This window comes from Acomys minous (assembly GCF_964271855.1).
Source record: "Acomys minous genome assembly, chromosome: 3".
NCBI lineage: Eukaryota > Metazoa > Chordata > Mammalia > Rodentia > Muridae > Acomys > Acomys minous.
The window spans coordinates 76,219,270-76,246,207 of NC_140485.1; the positions used below are offsets into that span (position 1 = coordinate 76,219,270).

The 26,938-nt window shown below is 51.3% G+C and overlaps 1 protein-coding gene across 3 annotated transcripts in view; it reads right to left on the reverse strand.

Annotated features, from left to right (window-relative positions):
* Positions 1 to 26,938, reverse strand: part of PPP1R16B (protein phosphatase 1 regulatory subunit 16B) — a 92,680-nt gene that overhangs the window by 16,743 nt on the left and 48,999 nt on the right. For all 3 annotated transcript variants that reach the window (XM_084777224.1, XM_084777225.1, XM_084777226.1), the window contains exon 3: positions 4,017 to 4,087. In XM_084777224.1, the coding sequence (XP_084633350.1) occupies positions 4,017 to 4,087 (71 nt within the window). The remainder of the gene's footprint in view (positions 1 to 4,016; positions 4,088 to 26,938) is intronic.

Here is a 26,938-nt window from a genome sequence, read left to right on the forward strand (position 1 = left end):
TATACTGTCTTAGGTGGGCAGGAGAACCATGCAGTAGCTTAACACAGCCGCTAGAGGGAGACACGGGCACTAGAGCCCGGCATAGGTAGAAAGGAAGGAAGACCTGTGTGGACAGTCCTCTCATCTCCTCCCCTCAGTCCCCACCCCAGTAAAGAGACAAGTGGACCAGGGGGATTGCATACTCAGACCTGTGGAGTCTTGCGGGAGTGATCCAAGGGCTGGTGCAGGGGTGCACATGCAAAGCAGGGTGTGTGTGTGTGTGTGTGTGTGTGTGTGTGTGTGTGTGTGTGTAGGGAACAGGTCCTGCAGTCACCCTGGAACCATGGCGGGAAGTGGCACCTGCAATAGGCTGATTCCTCCTGCCTCTTCCCTTCCCACATCCAATACAGAGGCGGCTGAGCGTTTGTCTCCCAAGTGTGTCAGTCCGCATCCCTGCTGCTCAGGGCACACTGCATCATCTCTACCTCCAGATGCCCTCTGCTTTGCTGTATCTAGTCTTATAGCTTGACGTCTGCAAACCACATAAGGTTTGCCACATCCAAGTGAAGCAGACCTGCACTCCGTGGCTAGCCTTGGGAGTTTTGGCCATTCACAGCAGCATTTAACCCTTGAAAAAGGCCTGGGACGGGGGGGGGGGGGGGGTGTCTTCTCCCAACTGACCCAAAGAAGCACAAAGACACACACACACACATAGTAAGAAATAGACTCAGTCATGATTACGTCATCCACATCCAACACTCTAGGCAGAAAGATCATAGCTCAAGGTTACATAGCAAGATCCTCCAAAAGTTAATTAAATAATAAATAAATAAATAATAAAAACACAGGGCACTCACACAAGAACAAGATCAGTCCTCACAGATTAAAAGTCAAACAATCTGATTCCAAAGGTCCCGTTCTCAACCTGGCCAGTCCCGCCCTCCACTATGCCTTCTCATGACTCCCTCAGATTCAAGCTTGGAAGACTGAGCTGCTTTCTCTTGCCTCAATGGGCGACCCATCTGCCCTAAATGCTGCTCCTTTTCTTTCTGCCAACCTCTTACTCACACGCATACAATACTCATAACTCCAACACTTCCTTCAGGTCCCAGCTCAGGCGTCCTTCCTCTTGGAAGCCCTGCCTCGGTTCTCCTTTGAGGCATGCCACTGGCTCCCAGGTTCAAGTTGCACAGCCGCCTCAGCTTCCAGCGTGTGAACGCTGACCACACTCCGTCTCCTCAGCTTGTTATTTCTATGCCCGTGGTCACATCACACCACCCAGTCCGTAAGCACAGAGGTTTCTTAACTCCCTGACCCCAGCAGATCACAGGACACAAGGGCGGGTGAGCACGAAAGAGGACTGTCGAATGAGCGAGAGCCGGCCTCCTAAGCACCGTCCCCATATGGAGCCCAAGGCAAGTGTGGCAGTGGTAGCGTTAGGGGGTGAGTCCTGCTCAGCTTAGCTCAGATTCTGGGCGAGTTTTCACCTCTTCATGTGCTGCCAGGGGCCCAGGGGCCCCCAAGAGATGCTGGACCTGAGGAAGTCATGTGATCAACAAGGAAGAAGAAGAGGTGGGATAGTGGGGAATGGAAGAAATCCCAAACCCAAGGGAGAGCCCCCCCCCAAAAAAAAAGCTTATGAAGGACATGATAGCGCCTACAGCAAGCTCCTGGGGGCTCTGCTAGCCACTGTACCCACACAGTCAAGGCTACTGTTGTTAACCCTGCCTCTAGGTCACCATTTGACCTAGATCCCAGAGAGCTCACATCTGACATGGCCCATCCGTATTTAAATTCACTAAAACTAAGTAAGAGTTAGAATCCATTTCCTATCACATTAGCCACAGGACTCTGGGGGCTCCTATGCTGGGGGCTCCACACAGACACGTGGAACATTTATTCCCACCTTTGTGGAAAGTTCAAGAGCCTAGAGGTGCCCCTGAGCCCTTCTCAAGATGTAAATAACAGGGCTTCAGAGCGTGACTGTGAAAATGATGAGCCGTCACTGAAGTGCTTGGTGAAGGAGCCACATGATAAACTGCAATCATAGCTCAAAACTTCTAAAAAAAAATTATGGGTATATGTTTGTATATATGTAGGCATGTGTGTGGGTGTACATGCAGATGCTCAAGGAGGCCAGCAGAGGGCGTCAGATTCCCTGGAGCTGGGAGGCACAGGCAGTGGTGAGCCTGACAGGGACCTAGGAACTGAACTCGGGTCCTCTGCAAGAGCAGTGTGTGCTCTTAGCCGTGGGGCCTTCTCACCAGCCTGATGACCCCACAGTCTAGGGTAAGCGTTGCTCGCAAAGGTTTTACAGCTGCTCATTTAATCCTCTCGACAGCCCAAGGGAGATGATACTATTTCCCTTTCACAAGTGAGGAAACCGAGGCATGGAGAGCTTAAGAGCTGGTCCAAGGTCAAGAGCAAATGCGTGACAGTTCCAGGCCTCACATCTGACTATCCTTACGGCTATCCTGTCATTATGTCCTTGGCTAGTGGGCGCTGCCCACCTCAGAAGTTGCCTTCTAGGTCTCAAATCCATGGTGGACTGAGGATTTGGCCTCTGGAGCGTTCCAGAACAAATGAAGTTGGGATTTGGGGGATTTTCCGTGGGCAAGACCCAGTAAGGTTACTGAGGCAATTGCCTAAGTGTGGGTAGGTCCTGGCGGTCAGTAAGGGCCAAGGGTACATGCAGACAGCCCTCAGGCTCAGAGCTGAAGGCTGTAGGCAGGGCGTGTCCCAGTATTTTTTAAATTTGTTTTTGAGACGGGGTTTCTCTGTGTAGCCCTCGCTATCCTCACTGGCCTCGAACTCACGGAGATCTGCCTGCCTCTGCCTCCCGAGTGCTGGGATTAAAGGCGTGCGCCACCGCACCAGGCTGTGTCCCCGCATCTTATGGGCACAGCCTAATGAGGTTTGTCTCTGTCCGTGGGGTTCCAGATGTCTGGCTCCTCCTCCACGAGGCTGCACTTAAGTCCCTCTGCTCAGAAACTCAGGCAATGGCACAGGGAAGAACTAGTGCGGCCAGCCACTCATTCAGTGTGCACATATTGAGTGCCTACTGTATGTAAGCTTGGGGGAAATTGCTGGAACACGACAGTGGGCAGAAGATGAAGGCTGTGTTGTGGCAAGGCTGGGAAGCTGGGATGAGGCATCCTCAGAGTGCCACACGAGTGCTAACTGATCAGAGAGGAGGGGTCACTGGGAAGGATAGAGAGGCTCTGTCTCAACCCACTCTCAAGCGCTTGCAGGGGGGTGGGGGGGGGGGACAGGAAGCAGTGAGCACATGGAGCAACTGAAAGCAAACGATGGGATGGACCTGAAAGGCAGGGACCAGGCCTGGGAGCTGGGGGGAGGGGCAGAGACTGGACAGATCAGGCCCCAAGGGTCTTGTGCTGAACAACCCATGTTTTTTCTTTAGTCTCAGCATTAGGTAGGAGACACCATGGGGTTTTAAACGCAAGCAAACTTTCAGCTTTTGTAGAAAGAATTACAGCAAGACTGGACTGAACATCGGGGGGGGGGGGGGGCGGCTAGCTAGAAGGCCGTAAAGACAAAGCTTCTGTGTGGGTGGTGACAGCCAAGGCTGTCCCCAGGCAGGGAAGGCTGATACCACACTCCCTTGAAAGGGACACGTGTTTGATAGCACGCGCTTCATGGCCGTAGTTCTTGGCCACGTGACTGTAGACAACACAACAACAGTCCATTGGCTTTGTCCTCAGGGTGAGTGGGATGTCCTGGTGGCTGGGAATGCGCTCTGTCGATTCTCAGCTTCTACACGGGTTTTCCCTGCTGGCTGTAAGGACACAGTGAACAAAGCCCCCTGTCCTCAAAGCCTGGCACTGTGTGCGTGTGTATGTGCACCCAGGGGCTCTGAGGGCCTGTGTGTGACAGACACAGGCATCTCCAAAGGACAAAAGGCCTTTCAGCTGGGCTCTCTGGGCTCTTGTCTCATCGTCCCCTCGTCCCTGAGAGTTTGGGGTACCAGTTATCAGGAAGCAAGCAGAGAGGCCGGGGATCCTGAGTGGCCAGCTTACCTGGTGCAAGGCTGTGAGTCCGTCTTCATTACACAAGTCAGGGCTAACCTTGTTCTTCAGGAAGTAGCGGACTGCAAGAAGAAGGGACAGGAGTGAGGTTTCTGTCACACTCTTGCGGGAACCCAGCAAGGTTGCACCCTCTCCAAGACCCCAACACAAATGGTCTTGCTTGCTCCCCAACAGAAGGACAATGAGATGTTAACAGCACCCCCATTTCACAGATGAGGAAACTGAGGCACAGAACTTATGTCTTTGGTCTAGGATTTCCAAGAGGTACCTGTCTTTTTTTTCTTTTCTTTTCTTTTTTTTTTTTTCCGAGACAGGGTTTCTCTGTGTAACAGCTCTGACTGTCCTGGAACTCACTCTGTAGACCAGGCTAGCCTCAAACTCCCAGAGTTCCACCTGCCTCTGCCTCCCAAGGGCTGGGATTAAAGGTGTGCACCACCACTGCCTGACCAAGAAGTACCCGTCTTATCCCAGGTCCCACATACAGGGGCTGACAACTGACAACTGTCCACATCTTCCTTAGGGCCAGTCAGTGATCTGAGCACTTTGGGGGTTTGTTTTTGGCAGTGCTGGGGATGACACCTTGTGCGAGGCAAGTGTTCAACCTCTGAGCTATACCTTTGTCTGACCTTTTTTCTTTTTCTTTTTCTTTTCTTTTCTTTTTTTTTTAAAGAGAAAGTTTTTGCTAAGTAGCCCAGGCTAGCCTGGAACTTGCTATGTAACCCAAGGAGAACTCAAACTTACAATCCCTTCTGCCTCAGTTTCTCTCCAGAAGAGCTGGAGGTGCCGCTGCCACTACTCCTGGCTGAGCTGAGAGGCTGGCATGGGTTGTCAACATAGAGTAACATTTTTGCCCCTAAAACCCACACTCTGGAGTCTTGCTGACAGGGCAGCCATGGTGAACACAGTTAGTTCCCTCTATGTGCCTCCATTTTCTCATCTGAAGAGTGGGAATGATGCTGACACCACCATACATGGGGTCATATGACATCAATCGGGGACTCAGCATAGTACATGGTTTGTAGGTGTCTCTGGCTGTGCCTGGTTTTATTAGCCTAGCTGTATCCTGCACTCATGATGGCTTCCCAATGGGTGCCAAATGCCTTCTTTGGCTCTACTGAGCCTTTGGGAAGGGTGGTAGAGGTTTTACTGTCCCCTGTCCTAGACTTTAGGTGCCCACATACTCTCTCTCTCTCCGCCCCTCACCCTCTCTCTCCCTTCCCCGGCCCCCCATGTATGTGTGTGTGTGTGTGTGTGTGTGTGTGTGTGTGTGTGTGTGTGTGTGTGTGTTGCAGAGGTGGTGAGTGATCTTGGAAGCTAGGAAAACCAGAGTATACAAATAGCATCGGAGAGCTTCTTTTCCGTCTCTTCAGTGTCCTTTCTCTTTACCCTGTCCTATCCAGGGTCTCGATGTCGGCTAGAAGCCATGTGCAAAGGATAAAAAGGAGCGGCTGGCCTGTCTGTCAGCAGTCAGGGCCTCCCCCCTGCTCAGCACAGAGGGATTCCCTCTGTCCAGCCTTCAGCTATGTCTTTCTCCATGGAGGGAAGCAGCCATGGGGCTGACAGGCAGAGTCCATTGGAGCCCACAGAGCTCTCTTCTAGACCTTCTACTGCCTAAGTGGCCCTAGCCAGCAGGAATGCTCTGCCTCCAGCTTGCCTAGACTGAGCAGTGAGTAGGCAAGTGCAAGTCTGGACCAGAGGACAGGACAAAGGGCAGTTGCCTGAGGACATGTAGGTGTGCAGCTTTGTTGGAGAGGCCACTGTCATGGTGCTGATGAGAAGAGGCATGAGACCCTCCCAGTGGGAGGAGCAGGCTGGCCATGGCCTGGGGGGCTTCCTCCTATCCGTACTACCATGAGCCACGGCCACATACCAAGCACCCAAGGTAGCCACTGTCTCCTGTCGGTGGCTCATGCAGCCAGGCCTGAGGGAGTCTCCTCAACAATGTGGCTCTGGTGGAGGGGACAGGTGACGGGAGAGCTGTGTGGCACTCTGCACGGCAACAGTCAACCAACAGCCTCAAAGGTGCCGGGGAAAAGACAGGGATAGAGACAGGAGCAGGGGTTGGGGCAGCCGCTCTGCTCCAACCTCACGGACCCTACCCCTAGACAACAGCCCACTGCACTCTGGTCTCAGCGTGGACAGAAATCTGTGTGAAGTGCAAGCTGGGGCCTTGACTCAGCAAGAAAGTGTATCCAGCAGACTTGCCCCAGATGCACTACTCCCGGGGCATGTTTGTGACAGGACTTGGCCCAGGCCCAGTTGGATCCTTCTGCCGCTTGGTCCCTTATGGAGCCACAAGCCACAACTGGCTGCTGTGACTATTTAAATTGCAATCAATAGGCATGTGAACCGCAGTGTCCACCACGCTGCCCAGCAGCCACATGTGGCACACCGTAGAGAGAATAGAAGTCAAGCGTGCCTAGCTTCATAGGACTTTCTAGGGGACATTGCAGCTTTCAGGAATTGCAACTGGAACTCGGCCTCATCACAAAACGCCCAAGCCCTTCTCTGCGGCAGCATCCTCCACCCCTGCCTTGGATACAACGTCTTGCATAATGCAATCCCGGCTTGCAGGTCACTGCCTTGCCCAATTCCATGGGGCGCCATTCACACTGTGGTTTGGAGTCCTGCTCCTTCTGAAGCTGTGCACTGAAGGGCTTGTGAGCTAACCCTGTCTGTCTGCCTCTCCAACCTCTATTTCTTAAGCTTCTAACATTTTCTGTGACAGCAGTTTGTGTCAGCTACGATAATCACACTTCCTCCGGCCTCCGAGCTTCTGCGTAGCCTTTTCTCATTGTGCGGAAGACGCAACTACTACCTGTCCACCCATGCATATACCCGCCAACCCAGGCATCCATCCATGCACCCAGTCATGCATCCATCGATCCACCTTCTAGGCACTCTCCCGAACAGGCATCTGAGCATGTGTGCAGTGGTATACATACACGCATGCCTGAGCACACACATGTGGCTCGTTTCTCGTCATTTAGGTCTCGTCCAAACTCCCTGGTCTCTTCCCGCTATGCACAGTCATGTGTCCCAGCATCTCCTGGATAACCACATTACAGCCTCGCCTGCATAACTTGGGTAACTACAGGCCTCACATCTTTCTGCCTGCTGAACTCTAGGCCCCAAGAGGCAGGAGTGTAGCCTGGGGTTTATGACTCTATGACTCTAAAGCCGGACACACAGTGAACCCTCAGGAACTCCTTCCTCCAGCGCCTTGCCATCCTTGGACGTTCCCTAGCTCAGTTCAAAGACCCAAGCTCAGGGCTAGAGAGATGGCTCAGTGGTAAAAAGCATTTACAGATCTTACGAATCTTGCATCACCCATGTGGCAGCTCATAACCATCTGTAATTCCAGTTGCAGGGGACCCGATGGCCTCTTGTAACCTTCTTGGGCAATGTACATGCATGTGGTGCACAGATGTACATGTAGGCAGAATACTGACACATAAAACACAAATAAATAAATATTAAGGACATACATACAGGTTCTCCGTCTTAGACCGCTGCAGACTACCTCGAGTGCTAACCCCAGTAGACAGACATCTGCTATGACAAAAAAAGTTCTGCTGGCGGGTGTCTCCTGCAGAGCTTGGTGACATCAGGAAGCCCAGGGCTTCCTGATGAGATGAGGAATAGGTAATCTCCACTGTTGACTAGATTCGGGAATCACCATGGAATTGCCCCTGTGGGCAATTCTATGAGGGCTTTTCCAGAGATGTTTAACTGGGGTGGGAAGACCTACTCTGAACGTGTCTGGCACTATCTCATAGGCTGGGGTCCCGAGCTGACTAAAATGTAGAAAAAAAAAAAGAGCTGAGAACCAGCATGCATCACTCTGCTTCCTGACTATGGATACAACGTGAGCAGCCACCTTTCTCTCCCACCATCATGCTTTTTCTTCCATGGTGGTGTGTACCCCGCGAACTGTGAGCCAAACCTTCCTTTCCGAAGTTGCTTTCATCGGGTGTTGATGTCACGGTGATAAGAAATTACCAATAGAGCCACTGACTACCCCAGGCCCAGCTTGTATCTGGGTTGGCAATGGAGACCTGAATCTGGCAATTGGTTCTGGGGAGAGACCTGGCTATCATGACCCTGTTCAGGAAGTGTGTTTCTAGAAGGTTCTGCCCTGCTCACATGAGCAGATTTGGGTTGTCTAGAGTGGATGATGGCCCAGGCTTCCTGTCCAGAAGATTCGGAGGCAGAAAATAACAGCAGCATCTGCACAGTAATTATTGGGGGGCTCTCTGCACTGTGTGGGAGCCCAAGCCGTGTAATTACCCTGAAGTCGGGCAGTTATTTTCATCCCAAGAAGTGGGACAGATCATCTCCAGCTCTAAGAAACCCCTAATACCCATGAGCCAAGGCTGCCCAGGCAGCTCTCACTAGGAGCCCAGAGCCTGGCTCTGAGCCCAGCTCCCTGCAGCAAAGCCCTGCCACCCAGCACACAGGCAGCATCCCTTTCTCTGAGCTCAGCAAGAAGAGAGACCCTGTGCTTGTCTGTCCAGTGCCTTTTTATTTTGTTTTGTTTTTTTGAGGTGCTGGGATTAGAAGTCAAGGCCGAACCCAAGTTGATGGCTGATGTCAGGAGCTGGGGATGCTTCCAAAGTCAGCTGAGCATCGGATGACCTCAGGCAGGGCCCTGCACAGACAGAAGGGCTCCAAGTGCCACAAGCAGGATGGGTCACTTACACTGTGTTCATCCCAGAGCGGCAGAGCCAAGTGTCCCCCATAGACTGTGCGGCACCCACTGCCTGCGGCATGTCCTGCATGGCAAGGTCTGTAACTGCTTGGTGTTCAAGGCCCCAAACATTGCTGGTTCTACCTAAGGCTGCCCACTCGACCAACTCAGAGGTCAGACCATTTCCCTCACAATCTACGTGAACTGAGTGCTTTGAAGTTGCTTGCAGCCTGCTCAGCTATGCTGAGATCTTGCGTTTACCCCTCTGGTCTCATGTCTTCCTACTCCAGGGAGCATCCTGAACAGCGTGGGGAAGAAGCCTGGGGTCTAAGGCTTGACAGGGGCTCAGGAAGCACAGAGACAAAAGGGACACTCTCCTCCAGCAGGGAGTGCCAGCCCCTCTCCCGGTTGCTGCTTTTGGGGCTGCTCCGTGCCCACCAGACCCCGGCTTCCAGTCTCAGCCATGAGCTCATCAGAGTGAGCTATGTGTTTTCAAGTACGTGTTTAGCTTCAGCCTTAGGCCTTAGGGATCAAATGAGGACTTTGCTTTTAGGATACGGAGGATTTAGCAAGAGAAGGTCTTGGTCCTACTATTATCAGTTACTAAGAGAGTAAACACTGAAACAAACCGCTGAGCTACCCCTGGGTCCTACCTGGGCTGGGCACTGGGTGCTGGGACTGTTCCCATGAGCACTGAGAATCACCCATAAGCTTTCGAGTGGGTCCTCTCAGATGGCAGCGGGCTCTCTGAGCTCTGGCAGAGGCTGGTAGAAGCTCACAGAGAGGCCCTGGAGGACACCCCTCTCCCGCAATGGGCAGAGCACCCTGGGCCAACAAATTCTTCTTCGTCCCTCAGATTGCAGCCAAATGGCACCTCTCGGTGCAGGATCCTCTACTTCATGCCCCACACAGCGACTGGAACGATCTCTCATGTTGTCTTACAGACATGAGGCTCCCCTGGGAGGGCAACTCGATGACAGCAAAGCAACAATTAGGGATTAATGGAAAGTAGGGAGCAAGTGCCCCTCCCTGGCATCCTTCATCCACATGAGGAGACCTGGAGGCTGGCTTCAGGAGTCATCAGCCCACCCTACCTCACACGGTCTCTCTCTGGGCTTGCAACGGGTGGCCATCATGTCTGCTCCCCGCTCCACAATACTCCTTCCTCTGACCCTGAGCCCTTACTCACTCCTTCTGTAGCCCAGTACCCACTGTGCAGAACCTTGAGCTCACTGTTTTCCAGGCACCACACCAATCAGTCCTCATGGTCCAGTTGGGAGAACTCGAGACCCATGGCTGCTACTGTACCTTTACATATGGGAAACTGAGGCTAGGATCTGGGCGTGTGAGATAACTTGCCCCAGTGCAGCAGGAAGGCGTGAGAGGCTTGATATTGAGAAAGGTTTTCTTTATTGGAAATAAAAATCATTCTTCATCATTATCATCATCATATCATTGTGTGTGTGTGTGTGTGTATGTGTGTCTGTGCATGTGTCTGCATCTGTGTGTGTCCCAGAGATCCCAGGGGGTCCCAGGGATCAAACTCAAGTTATGAGACTTGTGCCACAATCACCTCCACCCACTGAGCCATCTGGTCATCCCAAGGCTTGGGATTTGAACCCAGGCGTGGTCAGCTCCAAAGCCTGCACACCGAACCACGGTGTCAAAACATTGCCAAATAAAAAACATGGGAGAGATAGCAAAAAAAAGTGCAAGGAAAGGTCAGAGCTGCTGCCAGTGGAGCTCCACGTTCTAGAACATCACATGGGAAAGAAGAACAGCGACAATGACAGCAGTCACTGCTGCAGCCTTGTCATTACCGATTGCAAATGAGGTCCCCAGGTACGGAGGCTGACAGTTAGCCTGAGGTCACGTGGCAAAGGAGTAGCAGCTTTGCAAAGAGCTCCAACACTCACTGCACCTTCCTGCTGCCTCTCCATCCTGGGCAGACCCCATGTCACCCCTAATTCCAAGAGCCTTGGCGTCCTTCCTCCAGCTGTCACATGCTGCCCATGGGGACTGCACCTCCTCCATGTAAAATCCTACCCACAGTGATCTTGTTTCCCTTCCTCAACATGCCAACAGGGTTGCAGTGGGTCCAGCCCTCAGCCCTCAGCCCATTTAGAAAGTGAAGTTATCCTGGTCCTCCATCTCACTGTGCTTCCAAAATCACTCCACTGAGCAATTTCAACTTTCCGCCCACCACTGTTCATCCCTGGAGCAGAAATAGCCAGAAATAGTTGCTTCCAGGATTGTGGCTTCCTGGGCTGGGGGGTGGGGGCAGAGGCTCAGTCAAGTGTAATGGTAGCTTCTCAGTGACAGATTCAATAGAGCCTCTTCCAGAAGTTTCCCTAAGTCCTGGGTGGTAAGTCAGCCATGTGAGGAGTAGCCCAAGAAGATGCTGGCTTCCCTCAAAGTCACATCCCCAGGTCCAGAAGCGAGCCCCTCTCCTCCTCCAGACATTAGCCGTTCTAGAGGACAGGTGATCAGACAAGGTGACGACTCTCATCTGCTGCTGGTGGGATATGAAAGGGTGAGGCTGCTTTGGAATAAATATCAAGTGACCATGCGATCATATGACCCAGCAATTGCGCTCAGCAGGCTGAGCCTGTGTGTCCACACTGAAACTCACAGACGCGGGCAGGGTGACGTAGCACATGCCAGAAGCCCCAGCATTCAGAGGATCATGATTTCTGGGCCAGCCAGAACTACACATTGAAACCCTATCTCAAAATTCCAAACAAAGAAACTCACACACTCACGTTTGCAGTGGCATTGTTCATAATATTCCCAAAGTATGAATAGCACCCATGTGTCCGTCAACTGGTGAGTGAACACACGGAATTCCAGGCAATGGGATATTACTTTGTTACACACACAAAAAAAATTATTCTGAAAGCATTGTGGTAGGCAAAACAAAAAACAAAAACCAAAGCACTACCTAAAAATGATCTCCTGTTACTCAATCCTGTATAGTTGTTGGGAAATGTCCAGAGCTGGCAGGTGCACTGGGGTGTGGCAGTGGTCAAGCAGGCAGAATGAAGTAACTGCTAGAGGCTAGAGTTCCCCATGGAGATGATGCCCATGTACCAGGATCAGACAGTACTGACAGCTGTGGAGGGCCTTGGACCAAAGACCTCAGAAGCACATAGCTCAGAAACTCTGCATTCAATGGTATCTGAACCATGCATCTGTTTGAAGAGAAGGGGGGGGGCGCTCCAGGTTAGGCCTGGAGTTCTGTGAGATCTCAGTAGCATCTACTCCCCCTCATTACTGTACCCAGATGGCCAAAACAGGCCCAGTACACAACACACTTGGTCCCTGATGAGCCTTCATGACCTGGGCTCTACCTACATCTCCTGGCATCCTCCTTCCAACCATTATGGGCCCCTTTCAGGGCCATCCAGACCTGACCATTTCTGTGGACCTCTGAGCCTTCTCATGTGCTATTCCTTCAACTTGCCTTTCTCAACTTTCCTTAGCTTGTTAATCATCACGTCGCCATTGGGTCCCATCTTCATTGTCACTGTCTCTGTGAGGATTTCCCACCTCCCACCCACTGGCTCCCAGATGGCCAGGTACCGCTCCAGTGTGCCATTTCTACCCAGCCCTAAGAACGCACAGTGCTAAAGTGTGGCCGTGTATGGGTCCCTTGTCTCTGCAAGGCTGTCAGCTCTGGAGGTGGGTGGTGTAGGAGAAGGTTCTGGAAGCAGGCAGGGGTCGGGCAGGAGAGGCAGCTTTTGCTATTGGATGCAGTTCAGGCTCCCAGTCAGTAACTGAGCCTGCAAGAAAAAAAGGCCCACGTGGCCTCTGTCCGAGTTGAAGAACTGATTGGAGTCTCTACTCCTGGGCTACTCTGCTTTCCCGGTGGAACAGAAGGTACCCCAGGCAAGGCCCCAGACTCTGCCATCTCTGAGAGAATTCTCATCCCCTGACTTGGGCCAAGAGGTTCATTTGTCTCTTAGCATCTCTAATATTCGCAGGCTAATCAGGACAAGACAATCAGGGGCACCTCAAACATATAGCTTCCAGAACTTGCATGTCCAGAATACATGACATTAATATTGGTCACCGAATGCCTTGGCCTTTGTGCAATTTACATCTAGTGCCAGGGATGTACAGGGAAAGGGACTAAAGCCCCTTTAAGAGGTAATCTTGTCTATCCTCTGCTGTGGATGGATGATTAAACTCTTACGTTTTGTAGACCAAGCTGGCTTTGAACTATGAATCCTCCCCCTCCCAAGTGCTCAGATAACAGCTGTATGCACTACGGTGCCTGGATTTCTTGTCTGGAGAACCAGCTTGTGGGGCTAACAGCTCAGAAACACTTGTTGAGTTGAGCAAATGAACATATCCCAGTTTCTCTCTCTCTTCTAAGAAGCACAAGTGAAGATTTTCAGTGAGAAGGAGAGCAAAGTTCACGGTTCGTCCTTCCTGAACATGTATGTTCTCTCTGAAACACAGGGCATGACAGAAGGGGCACTGCCAGCACGTGAATGAACCTGTACCAGATCTCCTCATGTGGGAGCACCTTGTCCATAAAGACAACAGGCATGGAGAACAGGGCTTCCAGAACAGCCTGTGCCCTCCCTCCCATTCCTCCACCACTGCCACCTCCATCCATTAACTTTCTCTTCAGTACCTTGCTCCCTACAGCACTTAATCCCCAAGATTAAGGGGACCATGTGCCCTCCAACACAAGCCAGAGGCTTTTCCTGATCCCTTCGGGAACACAGCGGACCCCAGCATCACCAGCTCCCCAGTTCCTTACTGACTCCATACCCAGATCCCAGGCCACCCCCAGTGGCTGCTAAGTAGAAACCCTCTTTCCACCTCCAGGTCCCCCTAGCCGGCAGCCTGGGAACTCTCCAAGGTTCTGCCCTTCCTTCCCCTCTCTCCCCAGGCGCCCCACGCTCAGTCTTCTTTCCTTGCTTCCTTCTGCTCTCCCAGTCCCATCCCTCTTAGCACACTGTCTCTTTCCATCTTGCCTGGATTGTTTTTAAATAGTGCAATTATTTCATATCTCCAGGCAAGGACTACTTAAAAATATTCTCCGCCTTCCAGGTATGAGATGCCTACCTATAGAGTGGCCTCGAGGCCACCATAACAGCAGCTAACACAGGCTGACTCCTTTCCAAGCCTGAGATACCATGCTAAGATGCTATTGTCCTAGTCACCCTGCAGAAGAACCCTATGGCTCTGTGCTGCTATCGGCCCCCTCAGCAGATAACTGGCATGATGTGCCCAAGCTTTTTTTGGCTAGGAAGTTTTGAGACTCATTTTAAGCCTGGTTGATTTCACGTGTAACTGGTGCCCATCCCAAACACCTAAGCGGTAAAGCCAGGCACGGGGGCTACAAGGGATGGTTCAGCAGTTAAAAGCACTTGCCACTCTTCCAGAGAGCTCATGTTTAAGGCCTAGCACACATACAGAGCTGCTCATGACTGCCCGGAACTCTGAAGCTTCTTTTGGCTTCTGAAGAACCCTGCGCACACATGATACACACACACACACACACACACACACACACACACACACACACACACACACACCATAGACTTCCCTGAAGTCACAAAAACAAAGAAGTAACAATGAAACCAAACACATCAAAGCACGGAACGAGATGACTCCAAGCCATACATCCACACTAGCATAAATGCAACAGTCTTTCTTCCCCTCCACTCTGAATACAGTAAAGATTTGCTTTGCTAAGAAATGTTCAGTGTGCGCTGGTAACAAAGAGTGGTGACATAAACACAACAACAGAGAAGCTAAAAATAAAGGAACGTTCCAGTATAAAACAGGCGGATGCAAACGCGAAGAAAGTGGGGGCGGCAACATTACTATGATACAGAATGGAATTCTGGGAAAATAAGGAGGCAGTGAACTTGAGGTTAACCAAAACAGACACTACAAGATGACAGAGTCTCCCTTGTGTTCCGTGGAGGCGAAGTTAAGTACAAAACAGAAAGCAGATGGATGGCTGCCTGGGGCCAGGGGTCTGGGGGTGGGGAAATCAGTCTCATCAGTTAGGGGGACTCTGTGAACTGCACGGTCAGTCAGTAGAGTCAAACCCAACAAGGCAAAAAAAAATTGTTAGAAGTCAAAAACATTGCAACCTTAGGAGCTCTCAACAGACATACACTTAAGAAAAGAGCAGAGAATGGCACTGGAGAGACGGCTTGGCTACTAAGAGCAGAGGACCCAAGTTCAGTTTTCAGCATCCACCTCAGGCGGCTCACAGCCACCTGTAGCTCCAGCTCTAGGGGATCTGATGCCATCTTCTGGACTCTGCCAGCATCAGCAGACACGTACATACCCATACTCAAACACACACACACACACACACACACACACACACACACACACACACACACACATACACGTAATTAAAAATAAAAATAAGATCTTAAAAAAAATAACGAGGTTAGAGAATAGGCAGAGATGGGGCCGATGGTGAGATGGCTCAATGGGTGAGGGCACTTGTCGCCAAGCCTGATGGCCAATAGGCTTGGGACCCTGGGATCCTGGGACCCACATGGTGAAGAGAGAGAACTGATGATGCAAGAGCTCTTAATGCTTGGTGTGATGGTGGCGCACACCTTTAGTCCCAGCACTTGGGAGGCAGAGGCAGGTGGATCTCTGTGAGTTCAAGGCCAGCCTGGTCTACAGAGTGAGTTCCAGGACAGCCAAAGCTATACACAGAGAAATCCTGTGTCGGGGAAAAAGAAAAAAGAAAGAAAAAAGAATGTCATTCTTTGACCTACACATGTCCACCGCATTTTACACATACCCCACATACAATATATATGTGTATGTGTATATATATATATATATATATACATATATATATTTCCTCATAAATATATATGAGGAAAGAAAATAGCCAGAATAGACAGACAAGGCCACGCACAGCAGTGCTGTTTGCTCATATTGTTTATGATCAAGACATCTGGTAAGTGACCCTGTGTCTAAACAGTTGAACACTGATGCCAGAGTGTTTGGAACATCATCTGGTGGGATGTTCTGAGATGGTATCTGAGAGGTTTTTAATGGCTTAGGAAAATGTTGACCCATAATACAATGGGAAAATGGGGGGGGGGTTCAAACCAACACACACAGCAAGGTCTCGTCCTAGAGACACACCATGAGTTTCACACATCAACACATTCATCGGTGGGAGAAAAAAAAATGAAGACACAAATTTGTCTGTGACATGTATGCTATGGTTGCCAGTGTTTTCTGGGTATTTTGAGATCTGTGGGGACAGCCTTGCGAGTCAGAAATGTTCATTTTCACTAAAGGCTGGGAATGGTCAACAGGACAGGCAAGTGCTGAGGACTGTCGTCATTACACGTTGCTAGAGTAAAAATGACGTTTCCTGCTGACTGATCTCTTGAAGGATGAGGCAGAGCTGAGACTTCTGTGTTAGGAAGGAAACTCAACAGCAATGATTAAAAACAAAAAAACTAGTATGTTCGCACCGTGCAAGAGTCAGCAAACGGCTATTGCAAGCTCAAATCAGGCCTGTGACCTTACACTTACACCAGTTGAAAGTTAAGAGTGAGGACCCCAAAAGGTTTAGGGTTTAGTAGAATACCCAAGAGAGTGGGAAAAAGCATTCGGAGTTGGGGGCCAGCCTGGGCTAAATAATAGTAACTTCAAGACCAGTGAACCTACACAGAGAAACTCTGTCTGAAATAAAAAACACATTAAAAAAAAAAACAAATGATTTTGTATTTGTGTGTCTGTCTGACTGTCGGTCTGTCTGTCTGTGCATGTGTGATAGCTAGAAGACAGCTTCAACTCTCAACCCCTCAGAAGCCATCCCTTTTGTTTTATTGAGACAGGGTCTCTCACTGGCCTGGGAACTCTCCCATTAAGTTAGGATTATAAATGCATGCTACCATGCCCCCCACTCCGAGACCGGGCTCCCCCACTCCCATACCCACTCCGAGACAGGGCTTCTCTATATAGACTTGGCTGTCCTGGACTCGCATTGTAGACCAGGATGGCCTCGAACTCACAGAGATCTGCTTGCCTCTGCCTCCCTGAATACTGGGATCACAGGCATTTGCCACCATGTCCAGCTTTTTTTTTTTTTTTTAAAAAGGGAGCTCTGGAGATAAGAGCCAGGTCTTCCTATCTGCAAATGTTCTGCAGGCCGAGCTAACTATCTCCCTAGTCCCAGGTTGCTACTTTCGAAGCAGTTGAAGAACGTCAAAGACACAGCACTCTCTGCAATAAATGAACAGTCTGTGAAAGCCACTGTTGTGAGCAAGCTGGAGCGAGCGGCCTGGGTTCTCACTGCCTTCTGTGGCTTTTCTGCCTCAGCAACAGGGCTCAGGTGTGGGAGAGACCGCATGACGTACACAGCCTAAAAGATTTCTTATCTGTTTTTTTTTTTTAAAGAAGAACTCTGTGGCTTCCAAGCGTAATGCTTTGCAACTGACAAAATAAATTCAAAGCCACGGTGTAATCTCTCACATACAATAATGGTCTCCCAGTCCTTAGATGGGGGGAGAGAAACTGGTCATCTGTCCCAGATGAGCCTAAGATGAAGGCCCAGCAGGCACAGGTGGACCAAGCTTGTTTCTTCACCTGCTTGGCAGTGCTGGGTTCAAGGGCCTCTGATGTCACTTTGCCTTTGTCACCGTGTCTCTATCCCAGGGCCCCCTCCTCGGTTGCCTCTCCCCTCCGCAGCAGCCACGTTTCCTGTCAAGGGCTGAAAGCGAGATGGCTCAGCTGCAGCTGCAGAAGACGGTATTTTTAGCCAGCCCCTGCTTCCTGTTTGCTGGCTGGGGGGGGGGGGGGTGGCGGTTGGTGGTTGGTTGTTTGCTGGGGTTAGGTTTAGCCATTTCTGATAAAGACTGGGCCTTTCTTGTCACACCAGAAACAAGAAGTTGGCCTCCTAATCGAATCTGCTGCCAGGTCTCCGAGTCCCTGGCCCACGCACACATCTCCCCTCTTGCCACGACCTCCTGTGGCTCCAAGACAGCCATCTCTGCCATCTCAGCCTCTGCAGGAGTGGAAACCAGGGCAGCTGGTGGGCAGAGGGAAAACCGGGCCATCTCTGCTGCAGGAAGTGGAAAAATCCACTCTTATCAGACAGGAACAGCTAAAGAGAGACTCAGCAGCCTCGGGGGCGGGGCAGGGGTGCTCTCCTGCAGCCTGGGAGGGGCACAACCTGGGGGTGCTGCTGCAGCCTGGGGGTGCTCCTGCAGCCTGGGGGTGCTGCTACAGCCTGGGGGTAGAACCTACTGCCGCTGGATCCCACTGTCCTCAGCCCACGCTACAAGGACCAGATGCAGGCACGGTCAAGAGCAGGTCTTGGGTGGGGTCGGAGAATGCCCTGAGTTCTGGATCCTGGAGGATCATTGGGATGTTCCCAGCAACAGACAACAAAGGCAGACACACCTTTACATCTTCACAGCACAGGCAGGTTCGGGACAGAGACGCTGATGACAAGAGCCTACATGTATTGAGCGCTTGCTGCATGCCCAGTCCCGTGTCCAGAGCCTGTAAAGATGCTCTCTTTTAGTCCTTTCAACAACCTGAGGCAGGATCAAGACAGGCTTACGGTGTGATCCTATTTCTAAGCTGGGAAACTGAGGCACACGGAACTGCTTCTAATCTACGCCAGCATGCCCACCCGCACAGGGCTCAGAGCAACAGACACCCCAGCTCTTGACTTTCTCCTTGCCCACAGGTGTCCAAATTTCCCTTAACTGGAGAAATTCTTCTAAGAGGCCTCCAGCTGCCTCGGGGTTTGTTTCCACCCGCGATGCTGAGACGTCCACACATGTCACTTTGCACCACACATGTCACTTTGCACCTGTGCCTTTCTGGTTCCAGCAGGATAGCTCAGGCTTCCCTGCCATGTGAGGATGGAACCCTCCTGAACTTGGGGTCACTCTAGCCTGGCAGGAGAGAGGCTGTCAGCAGCTCCTAAGAGTTTCTGAAGTCACAAACCTGGCACATCTCTCTCCCACATGAAAATCTCTCATAGTATACGTGGGGTGAGGGGACTCAGTGGGTAAAGGCACTTGCTGTCAAGGCTGACACTCTGAGTCGGATCCCCAGAGCCTACATGGTAGAAGAAGAGAACTGACTTCTAAAAGTTATCCTGACCTCCACACTCATGCCATTAGTACACACACACACACACATACACACACACACACACACACACACACACACACACACACACACGAGGGGGAAGGGGGGATAAGTACTAAAGAAAAGTGCTTGCAACTGCCTTTCTCTGCCCTGAGCTAGCGCACACGCGTGTGTGTGTGTGTGTGTGTGCGCGCGCGCGCGTGCGCGCGCACGCGTGCATGTGCATTTATGTAATTATATATAATAAACAATTACATGTAATAAAAAAAAATATATATATATATATATATATATATATATATATATAAGAAAAAACACTCCCAACTGCCTTTCCCTGTGTTTGGTTGGTTGGTTGGTTGGTTTTTTTGCCTGTATATATCCATGGATGCGTATCACATGTGTGTCTAGTGCCTGAGGAAGTAGGAAGACGGTACTGGATCCCTGAAACTAGGGTTACAGACAGTATTAGCCCCAATGGAGGTGCTAGGGATTGAGCTAGGTCCTCTGCAGAAGCATAAGTACTCCTAGTGCCTTAGCCATCTCTCCAGCCTCTAGCCTGGTGATTCTTTTTTTTTTTTTAATATTTATTTATTATTATGTATGCAGTGCTGTGGCTGCACATACACCTGCAGGCCAGAAGAGGGCATCAGATCACATTAGAGATGGTTGTGAGCCACCATGTGGTTGCCGGGAATTGAACTCAGGACCTCTGGAAGAGCAGTCAGTGCTCTTAACCTCTAAGCCATCTCTCCAGCCCCACCTGGTGATTCTTAAAACAGAGTCGTTGGACTGACAGGAGCAGCACCAGGAATTTATTAGGGGAGGGGGGAACCAAAAACTAAGCCCACCCCAAAGCATGAGCCAGGAGCTCTCAGGGTAGGGCTACAGTCAAGGTGAAGCCCTCAGTGATTTCATGGCCCCTCTGAGGGCCCCTCCTTCTCTTTACCCAGCCGGACCTTTTCCCATCCTTGCAGCAGTGTAGCCATCAATCCACATCTGCTGACCATCAGATAAGAGGAGTTAATGAAAGCACTCACACCCACTGCACACTAAACCTCCCTTGATCCTGACCTAGCACCCTCAGCAGGCAGTGTCTGGCTCAGCCAGCACCTGTCACCTCCCACAGCCTCCCCAGACCCTGAGGAGCCACCAGTGTGCCAGCTAAATGCGATCCCCACAGAGACTGGGCTGGGGTATTCCACCCACACTGGACTTTGAAGATTTACTACCAAAATAAATCAGTGCACGGGGTGTCATTGACAATCGTTCCCTGGCTTGCTGCTGGAGATTCTTGAGCTAATGTCTTCCAGTACTCTCACCAGCTCCCTTTCCCCACAGCACGGCTAAGGCGAGGTTTAAAGTTCCATATGAGGATGTTGCTTTTCTATTGGCCCGAGCAGAGCTTGATGGTCACGTGACTTGGGGGGCACACCAGCAGACTGAATGAAGCCTCCTCAGCCTTCACCTGTCTGTCGCCCATTCCTCCCATCCTTCCTGTTTCTCTTGCTCCCTTGTTTCTTCTTTCCTTTCTCCTCTTCCCTCCTCCCTTTCTTTCCTCCCTTCCTCTCTCCTTCCTGCAAACATCCACTGAATAATTTGCTCACGAACCCACCAGCAGGTTAAACACAGAGCAGATGCCAGCCGTGTTTGATGAATGAACCAACCAACACCCAGAATGCAGAATGACCCAGAAGTGACCTGAAGGTGCCACCCTCCTCTCCGGTTCCACCTGCCTGCCTGCTTGGGTGTCCTTTTCCCATATCAGCTCAAAAGGAGCCAAGTCCCAGAGACACCTTATGTAACTCAGGAGTGGGGTCAGTTTTCTTCCTGTGCCCTGGGCCAGGTGCACTCATGTCCTAGGGCTCTGTAGTGGAACACCTTGTTCCCTTAGAGGCAGGAGGTGGGCCAGGACACTAACCTGGACTCCCATGCCTTGAGGCTAAGCTCTGCAGTGAGGAAGGAACACCAGGCCAAGCCTAGGAAGAAGAGGCTCCAAAGATAATGGATGCAGGCCTCAGAGCGTGCCTTAGGGTAGGCAAGAGTGACGTCAGAGTCACACTGTATCCTGTGCTCTCTCAAGCAACTGACCCTGACCCATTCCTCAACCCCAGCTCTGGGATGGAATAAGATGCATCCAGACCCTGGAAGAAGCTGCCCTGTCCTGACCCAGCTGCCCCTCAGAGCTAAAGAGGCTATAAGGAAGTTGGTCTGGCATCCATACAACCTGGGTTCCCTGCCCACTGGAGTCATGCCTCCCAGGCTAGCACCAAGTCACCTGGGGCTCCCTCTGCTCCAGATCCCTGCTCGTGTCCAGACTCTTCTCTTCCTGTGATTCACGTCACTTATATGTCACTTCCTCAGAGAGACCTGTCCTAACATGTGTCAAACTGTTCGTCATGTAGTCTTTTTTTTTTTAAACTAATGCCATGCTGGGCATCAAACTCAGAGCCCCCTGGATGCTGAGCAGGTGCTCGGCCACCAAGCCCATGCCCATCCCCTTTGAGTTACTTACAGGCCATCGTATAGCTTCCCTACAGGGTGATCAGCCCCACTAGGCAGGGTCCTGTCTGTCATTCACTAATGAGCCTCAGGCCTCTGACACAAGGCTCACAGGTGTCTGTGAAGGAAGGCGAACAGGCTCATCTACAAACAGGGTGGGGTGTATGGGGGAGTGGGATTTGCCACCTCCCTGTGAAGGAACATCTCTCCCATAGGCCATGAAATGGGTGTTAAAGCCCTCAAGCCAGAACCTCCTTCATGCTAAGTAAAAAAGAGCTTTGGGGACCACACACTGTGTAGTACCACTTGCACAACCTTCTAGAAAAAGCAAAAGTGACTGGGTGAACACTCACAAGGATGGCTATACTAATGGCTTTAAGGCAACAAGCCAAGCGTAGCAGCACATGCATATAATCCAAGAGCTAAGGAGGCAGAGGCAGGGGGATCAAGGGTTCAAGCTCATTTGTTTTATAGTAGGTTTGAGGCCAGCCTGGGCTACATAAGATTCTGGGAAGAGAGAAGAGAGAGAGAGAGAGGGGGGGGGAGAAAAGAAGAAGAAGAAGAAGAGGAGGAGGAGAGACAGAGACAGAAAGACAGAAATGACAGAGACAGACAGACAGAGACAGAGAGACAGATAGAGGAGAGACAAGCAGAGAGAGAATACCTACCACAAGTGCTGGTGAGGATGTGGGGAAATTGAAACTTTGGGTGTCTGGGTAAGTACAAACAATGCAGAGTTCCTCAGAAAGTTAACAGGAAAGCTGCCAGAGATGAGAAATAGGGCTTCGGGAAAACACCTGTGTACCCAACCACAGGCCCACACAGACACCAACGACAGACCACCCAAGTCCTGAGGTGACCATGGCCTGTGTCAGACTGGTACCCAACGTGACAGGCCCAGCTTTGGAGGGAAATGTTGACTGACAGTGACAATAGATGATATGATTTAGCAACTGTCTCTGTGCCAAAATTTACTCTAAAACAGGGGGGCTTCACTGAGTCCTGGTAGACCTATTTCCACTCAAGCAACAGAGAAACTGAGGCACAGAATGATTTTTCTGAGGTCACTGGGTGGAGCTGGGATTGAAGCCCAGATGGTCTCGCCCCAGAGCCCAGGGGCTGAACCATGTACCTTGGCGATTCCGGGCTGGACCCCACAGGAAGCTGGTCTTCAGTCCAGGGGTAGATCTTTAACCAGCCTATCCCCTAGAGCCACACCCACCCCTGTCTCATCAGCCACACATCTACACGTTAATGGCTGAGGAAGGCAAAGGAGCCAAGTACAGTGTGTACAAACATCACTTTGAATCGAACAGACATTTCTCAGAAAAGAAGGGCAGAGCCAGGCATGGTAGTGTAAGGCTTTTATCCCAGCATTCGGGAGGCAGAGGCAAATGCATCTCTGTGAGTTCCAGGCCAACCTGGTCTCTATAGGAAGTTCCAACCTAGCCAGTTATAAATAGGGAAACCCTGTCTCAAACAAACAAACAAACAAACAAACAAACAAACAAAAACATTTTGGGCCCAGGAGGCCAGTCCTCCTAAACCCTCCACTTCCATGGTAAGAAAAAGCTGGCAGACTTGTAGCAGCCACTCACTCACTCACTGTGGCCAAGGGGCCACTCACCTTCTGTAGCATCCCAGTCACCATCCACCCCAAGAATATTCAGGAACATGCTCTCAGGACCCAGTTCTACAGCCAAGGGGAAAGGGCTCTGAGAGATGGAGTCCACTGCTGAGAGAGTCACACAGCCTAGAAATGGTGGGGTCCATCATGCGCAAGCTGCTGAAAGGATGGCATATTCAGATTTGAGGGGCCCCTCTGTCCCACGGGGGTCCCAAAGCCTCTAATACCTTCCTTCTAAAACCAGGAGCAAGAATCAAATGTTACAGGCTTCTGAAAACCAGGCACATGGAGATTGTACCAGAAGCCAGGAGCTCCGAAGGTCAAATGCCTGCTCTGTCCCTTGCGGTCTGGGAGCCGTCAGTAAGTGACAAACGCAGCTGTGATGCTGTATTAGAGATGCACGGTGACATACGGACGTTGGGCAGGGTGTGGGCTTGGTCTGTGTCACACTCTGTGCTGAGGCCGTGCACACAGGGGCAGCCTCCATGTGGCTCCTTTACAGCCCAGGGCCATCTCATGCTTGCCTTACTCCACCCTAGATTTCCGGGCTGGGAAGGGGGTAAAGTTAGCCCCCCTGCACCACAGTGGAAACTCGAGCCGTTCTCAATAGTGGGCTCTGCTAAGAGGACAGGGCCCGAGAGGCAGACAGTCCCTGGGGACAGGAGCTGAGGACACTGGCATGATTGCAGGGTGACCCAGCCCATTTAACGGGGCATTCCCAGCCGGAAGCAGGCCACGCTAATTAGGTGGAAACCATCTTTCTGCAAAACGATTTTTAAGCCCCTCCAGAAGCCCTCAAACTGGGTCAGAGGTGCCTTCGGGTCACGCCCACTTCTGGTGCCCAGCTCAAAGCCTAGCTTTTTGCAGGTTCATTCTCCCCACCGTAGGCTAGCCAGAAAGATGCTGAGAGAGGGGGACTAAGGAGCCTTTCTGGACTGAGAAGGTCATGTGGTCCCCTCGGTCATGCCCAAAGTCTGACTTCTAGCTCTTGCAGTGGGGTTACGCATTGCCTGCTACGACTGTGTGACTTGGGACATAGTGCTTTCCCTCTCTGTGCTTGCTTACTGCAAGCTGTACAACCAGTCAGTCTTCATTCCCTCCCCTCCCCACTCCCTAGGTAGCTGCTAATTTATTTTTTGTTTGCTTGTTTGTTTTTGTTTTTTGTTTTTCTTCCATACAGGGTTTCTCTGTGTGGTCCTGGCTGTCCAGGAACTCACTATAGACCAGGATGGCTTCAGATTTACAGAGATCTGCCTGAGTGCTTGGATTAAAGGCGTGTGCCACCACCGCCGCCACCACCATCCCATTTTCTGATTTGCACATTCTTGAAATATATAAATTCAAATATAATCATATAACATGTGACCTTTCCTGTCTGGCTTCTATCATTAAGCCAGGCTCAAACTCGCTGTGGCATATGTCAATACTCCATTCTTTCCATGGTAGAGTAATATTCTGCTATATGGATATATCACATTTAATGTATCCATTCATCAGCGGATGAGCATTTGGATTGGCGGTATCATAAAAATGCAGATAAGCTTATATGTGGACAAAAGTTATGGAAGTAGCTGACAGTAGGAAGCTGGTTCTTGGTGCATTTGTTTAATGGAGGGATCCTGGTCCCATTTCTTACTGTGGGCTAGTCACTGTTCCAAGCCGGCTTGTATTCAACCATGATTCCATCAAAGTGGCTATAACGGATACCATCACTGTCCCCACAAAAAAGCTGAGGTCCAGGGAGGCAAAGCTGATGTGTAAAGGTGCCAGGACACACGGCAGCAAAGGTCCTCGTTCTCTGTTTCATCACCCTAGAGTCAAAGGGGCAGGGATGTCACCAGGGCTAAGGGAGGGAATGGACCTATGGGAAACTATTTTCCTCCCTCATGGTGACAAGGTCTCAACTCTGCTCAGTCACATGAGAGTTTAGCCTGCGACAGGAACACCAGAAGGAGACGGAGTGAACTTGCTAAGTTCACGATTTGCAGACAAGAGAGGAGGTCAGAGGTGCTGGGTCCCTGTGCTCAGACAAGGTGATCTCATCCCCCCCCTCCCCGCACGCCACTGCTGGAAACACCCCCATTTGCATACATTTGCATACGAAGTGCAGAGAAGTAACCAGTGTTGGGGAAGAAGTTGTCAGCTGGGCGGCGTGCCTTTGAGGGTCACCATGACAGGAGGGCCCAGTCCTCAGCTGGCAGAGCACAGCAAGCAAGCCTCTGCCCCAAGCCCTGAGGGACTGGGGAAAGCCTTAGGATCTGTCCACCCCAAAGCTCACTCCTCTCAGAGGCCAGAAGGTTCCTGCTTGTCCCTGCACCTCTGAGCATCGGCACGTACACAGCTATAGGGGTGGAAGGCAAGGCCGGGGTCATCAGCAGTGCTCTCCACTCTGAAGGCAGACATACACCTGGCCTGACCTCAGCCCCTCGGTCCCTTCCAGCTCCCTCACCATCAGAGGTTTGCTCTTTTCTGAGGTTTGCTTTACTTTGCTTGGACCCAGGAGAAACCTTCATGGCTTCTAAGGATGGCCGGAGTCACCCACGGTGCTATCGTCTTCTGAACAAACGGTCAGCCTTTTTTTCCACACCCCAGCCTTGTGGGCTCTTCAGGGTGTCAGCTGTCAGGGTGTCCTTCCACTCTTTGCAGGATGCTGAGCTGCACTGCAGTTATGAGCACAGACTGGTACACTTCGGACTTTGGGCCCTAATCCAACTTGAGTGGGAAGCCCCAGGTAGGTCTCCAAACCTCTCTGTACCCCCTTTCTGCTGCAGCATCCCAGCATTACCAACATTCCTGACTTATATCTTTCCCACTGTGTCCCACCCAGTTCCATCTCCAACCCACTAACGCTGTTCTTATCTCCCGCTCATCTGTTTGGGGATTTTGGCTGAGGGCTAGTGGTCACCTGACACCTATTTTCCACTCCTCGTATAGCCTTTTTTTTTGGTGGTCAGGCTGTCATCCCAGCCCAAGAAACCCTGATAGGGCCAGGAGAGGGAGGCAGCAAAGCAACATCTGCCCAAGAATGGGCTAGATTTGGGCTTTCCTACAGGAAGCCTGGTTCAGCAGAGCTGATACTGGCCTCCTGGGGTCCAGTAGGAGCCCTAGAGTGGTACGGGCAGGGGTGAGCAGGAGACCAGAGGCCACTGTCCTGGTTATTAGATGGACAATGACGGGCAGCAAAGCATGGGTCCTCGTGAGGGACAGGGCTAACGTGGGCTTCTCCTAGGCAAACTCCAGAGTCAGGTAGTTAACCTAAGGCTGAGCCTGGCTCCGAGAATGAGGCCACTGCACTGGAGACATTCAGGTGTGGACCTGTCCCCACCCTCATCAGTGGCATGGTCTAGCCCTTTTCTAGCATCTACCTAGGTCAGGACGATCTCAAATAACGATGGCGTCTGGCCTGCAGCTGGGCAGAAGTGAGGCAGGCATGAGGCACCATCCTCCAATAGCTCTGACTATCCCTACAAAGAGGAGGCTGGGGTCCAGAGAGGTCAAGTGACTTATCCCAAATCACACAGCAGCCAATTAGTAGAACTGAGACCTGAATCCAAGTCCCATGCTATTAACAGCAGGGGCCCCACTCTAGAAGGCTAGAAGCAACAACGAAGAGCAAATGGACTATGGCGAGGTGACAGAAGGGTGGCTGGTCAGGGCACACAGCCTGGTCCATCTACACAGGACTACGTGCTGTCACCTCCTGCTCTGGGCAGTCTCTTCCAGCTTATTCAACTCCAGACAGGGTCATCAAAGAAGCCAGTGTTTGGCCTAACTGTCTCTCCCAAAATCATATACTAAGGCCACAGCTCCCGGTATAAGGGTGTTCAGAGATGGGTCTTTGTAAAAACTTAGGTTTAGATGAGGTCACAAGGGTGGGGACTCCCCTGTCCCCGAGATGGAATTATCATCACTGCAGGAAGAGATGCCAGACTCCCCCACCTCTCCTCTCCACCCGCCCACCCCCCTTGGCCACATGGA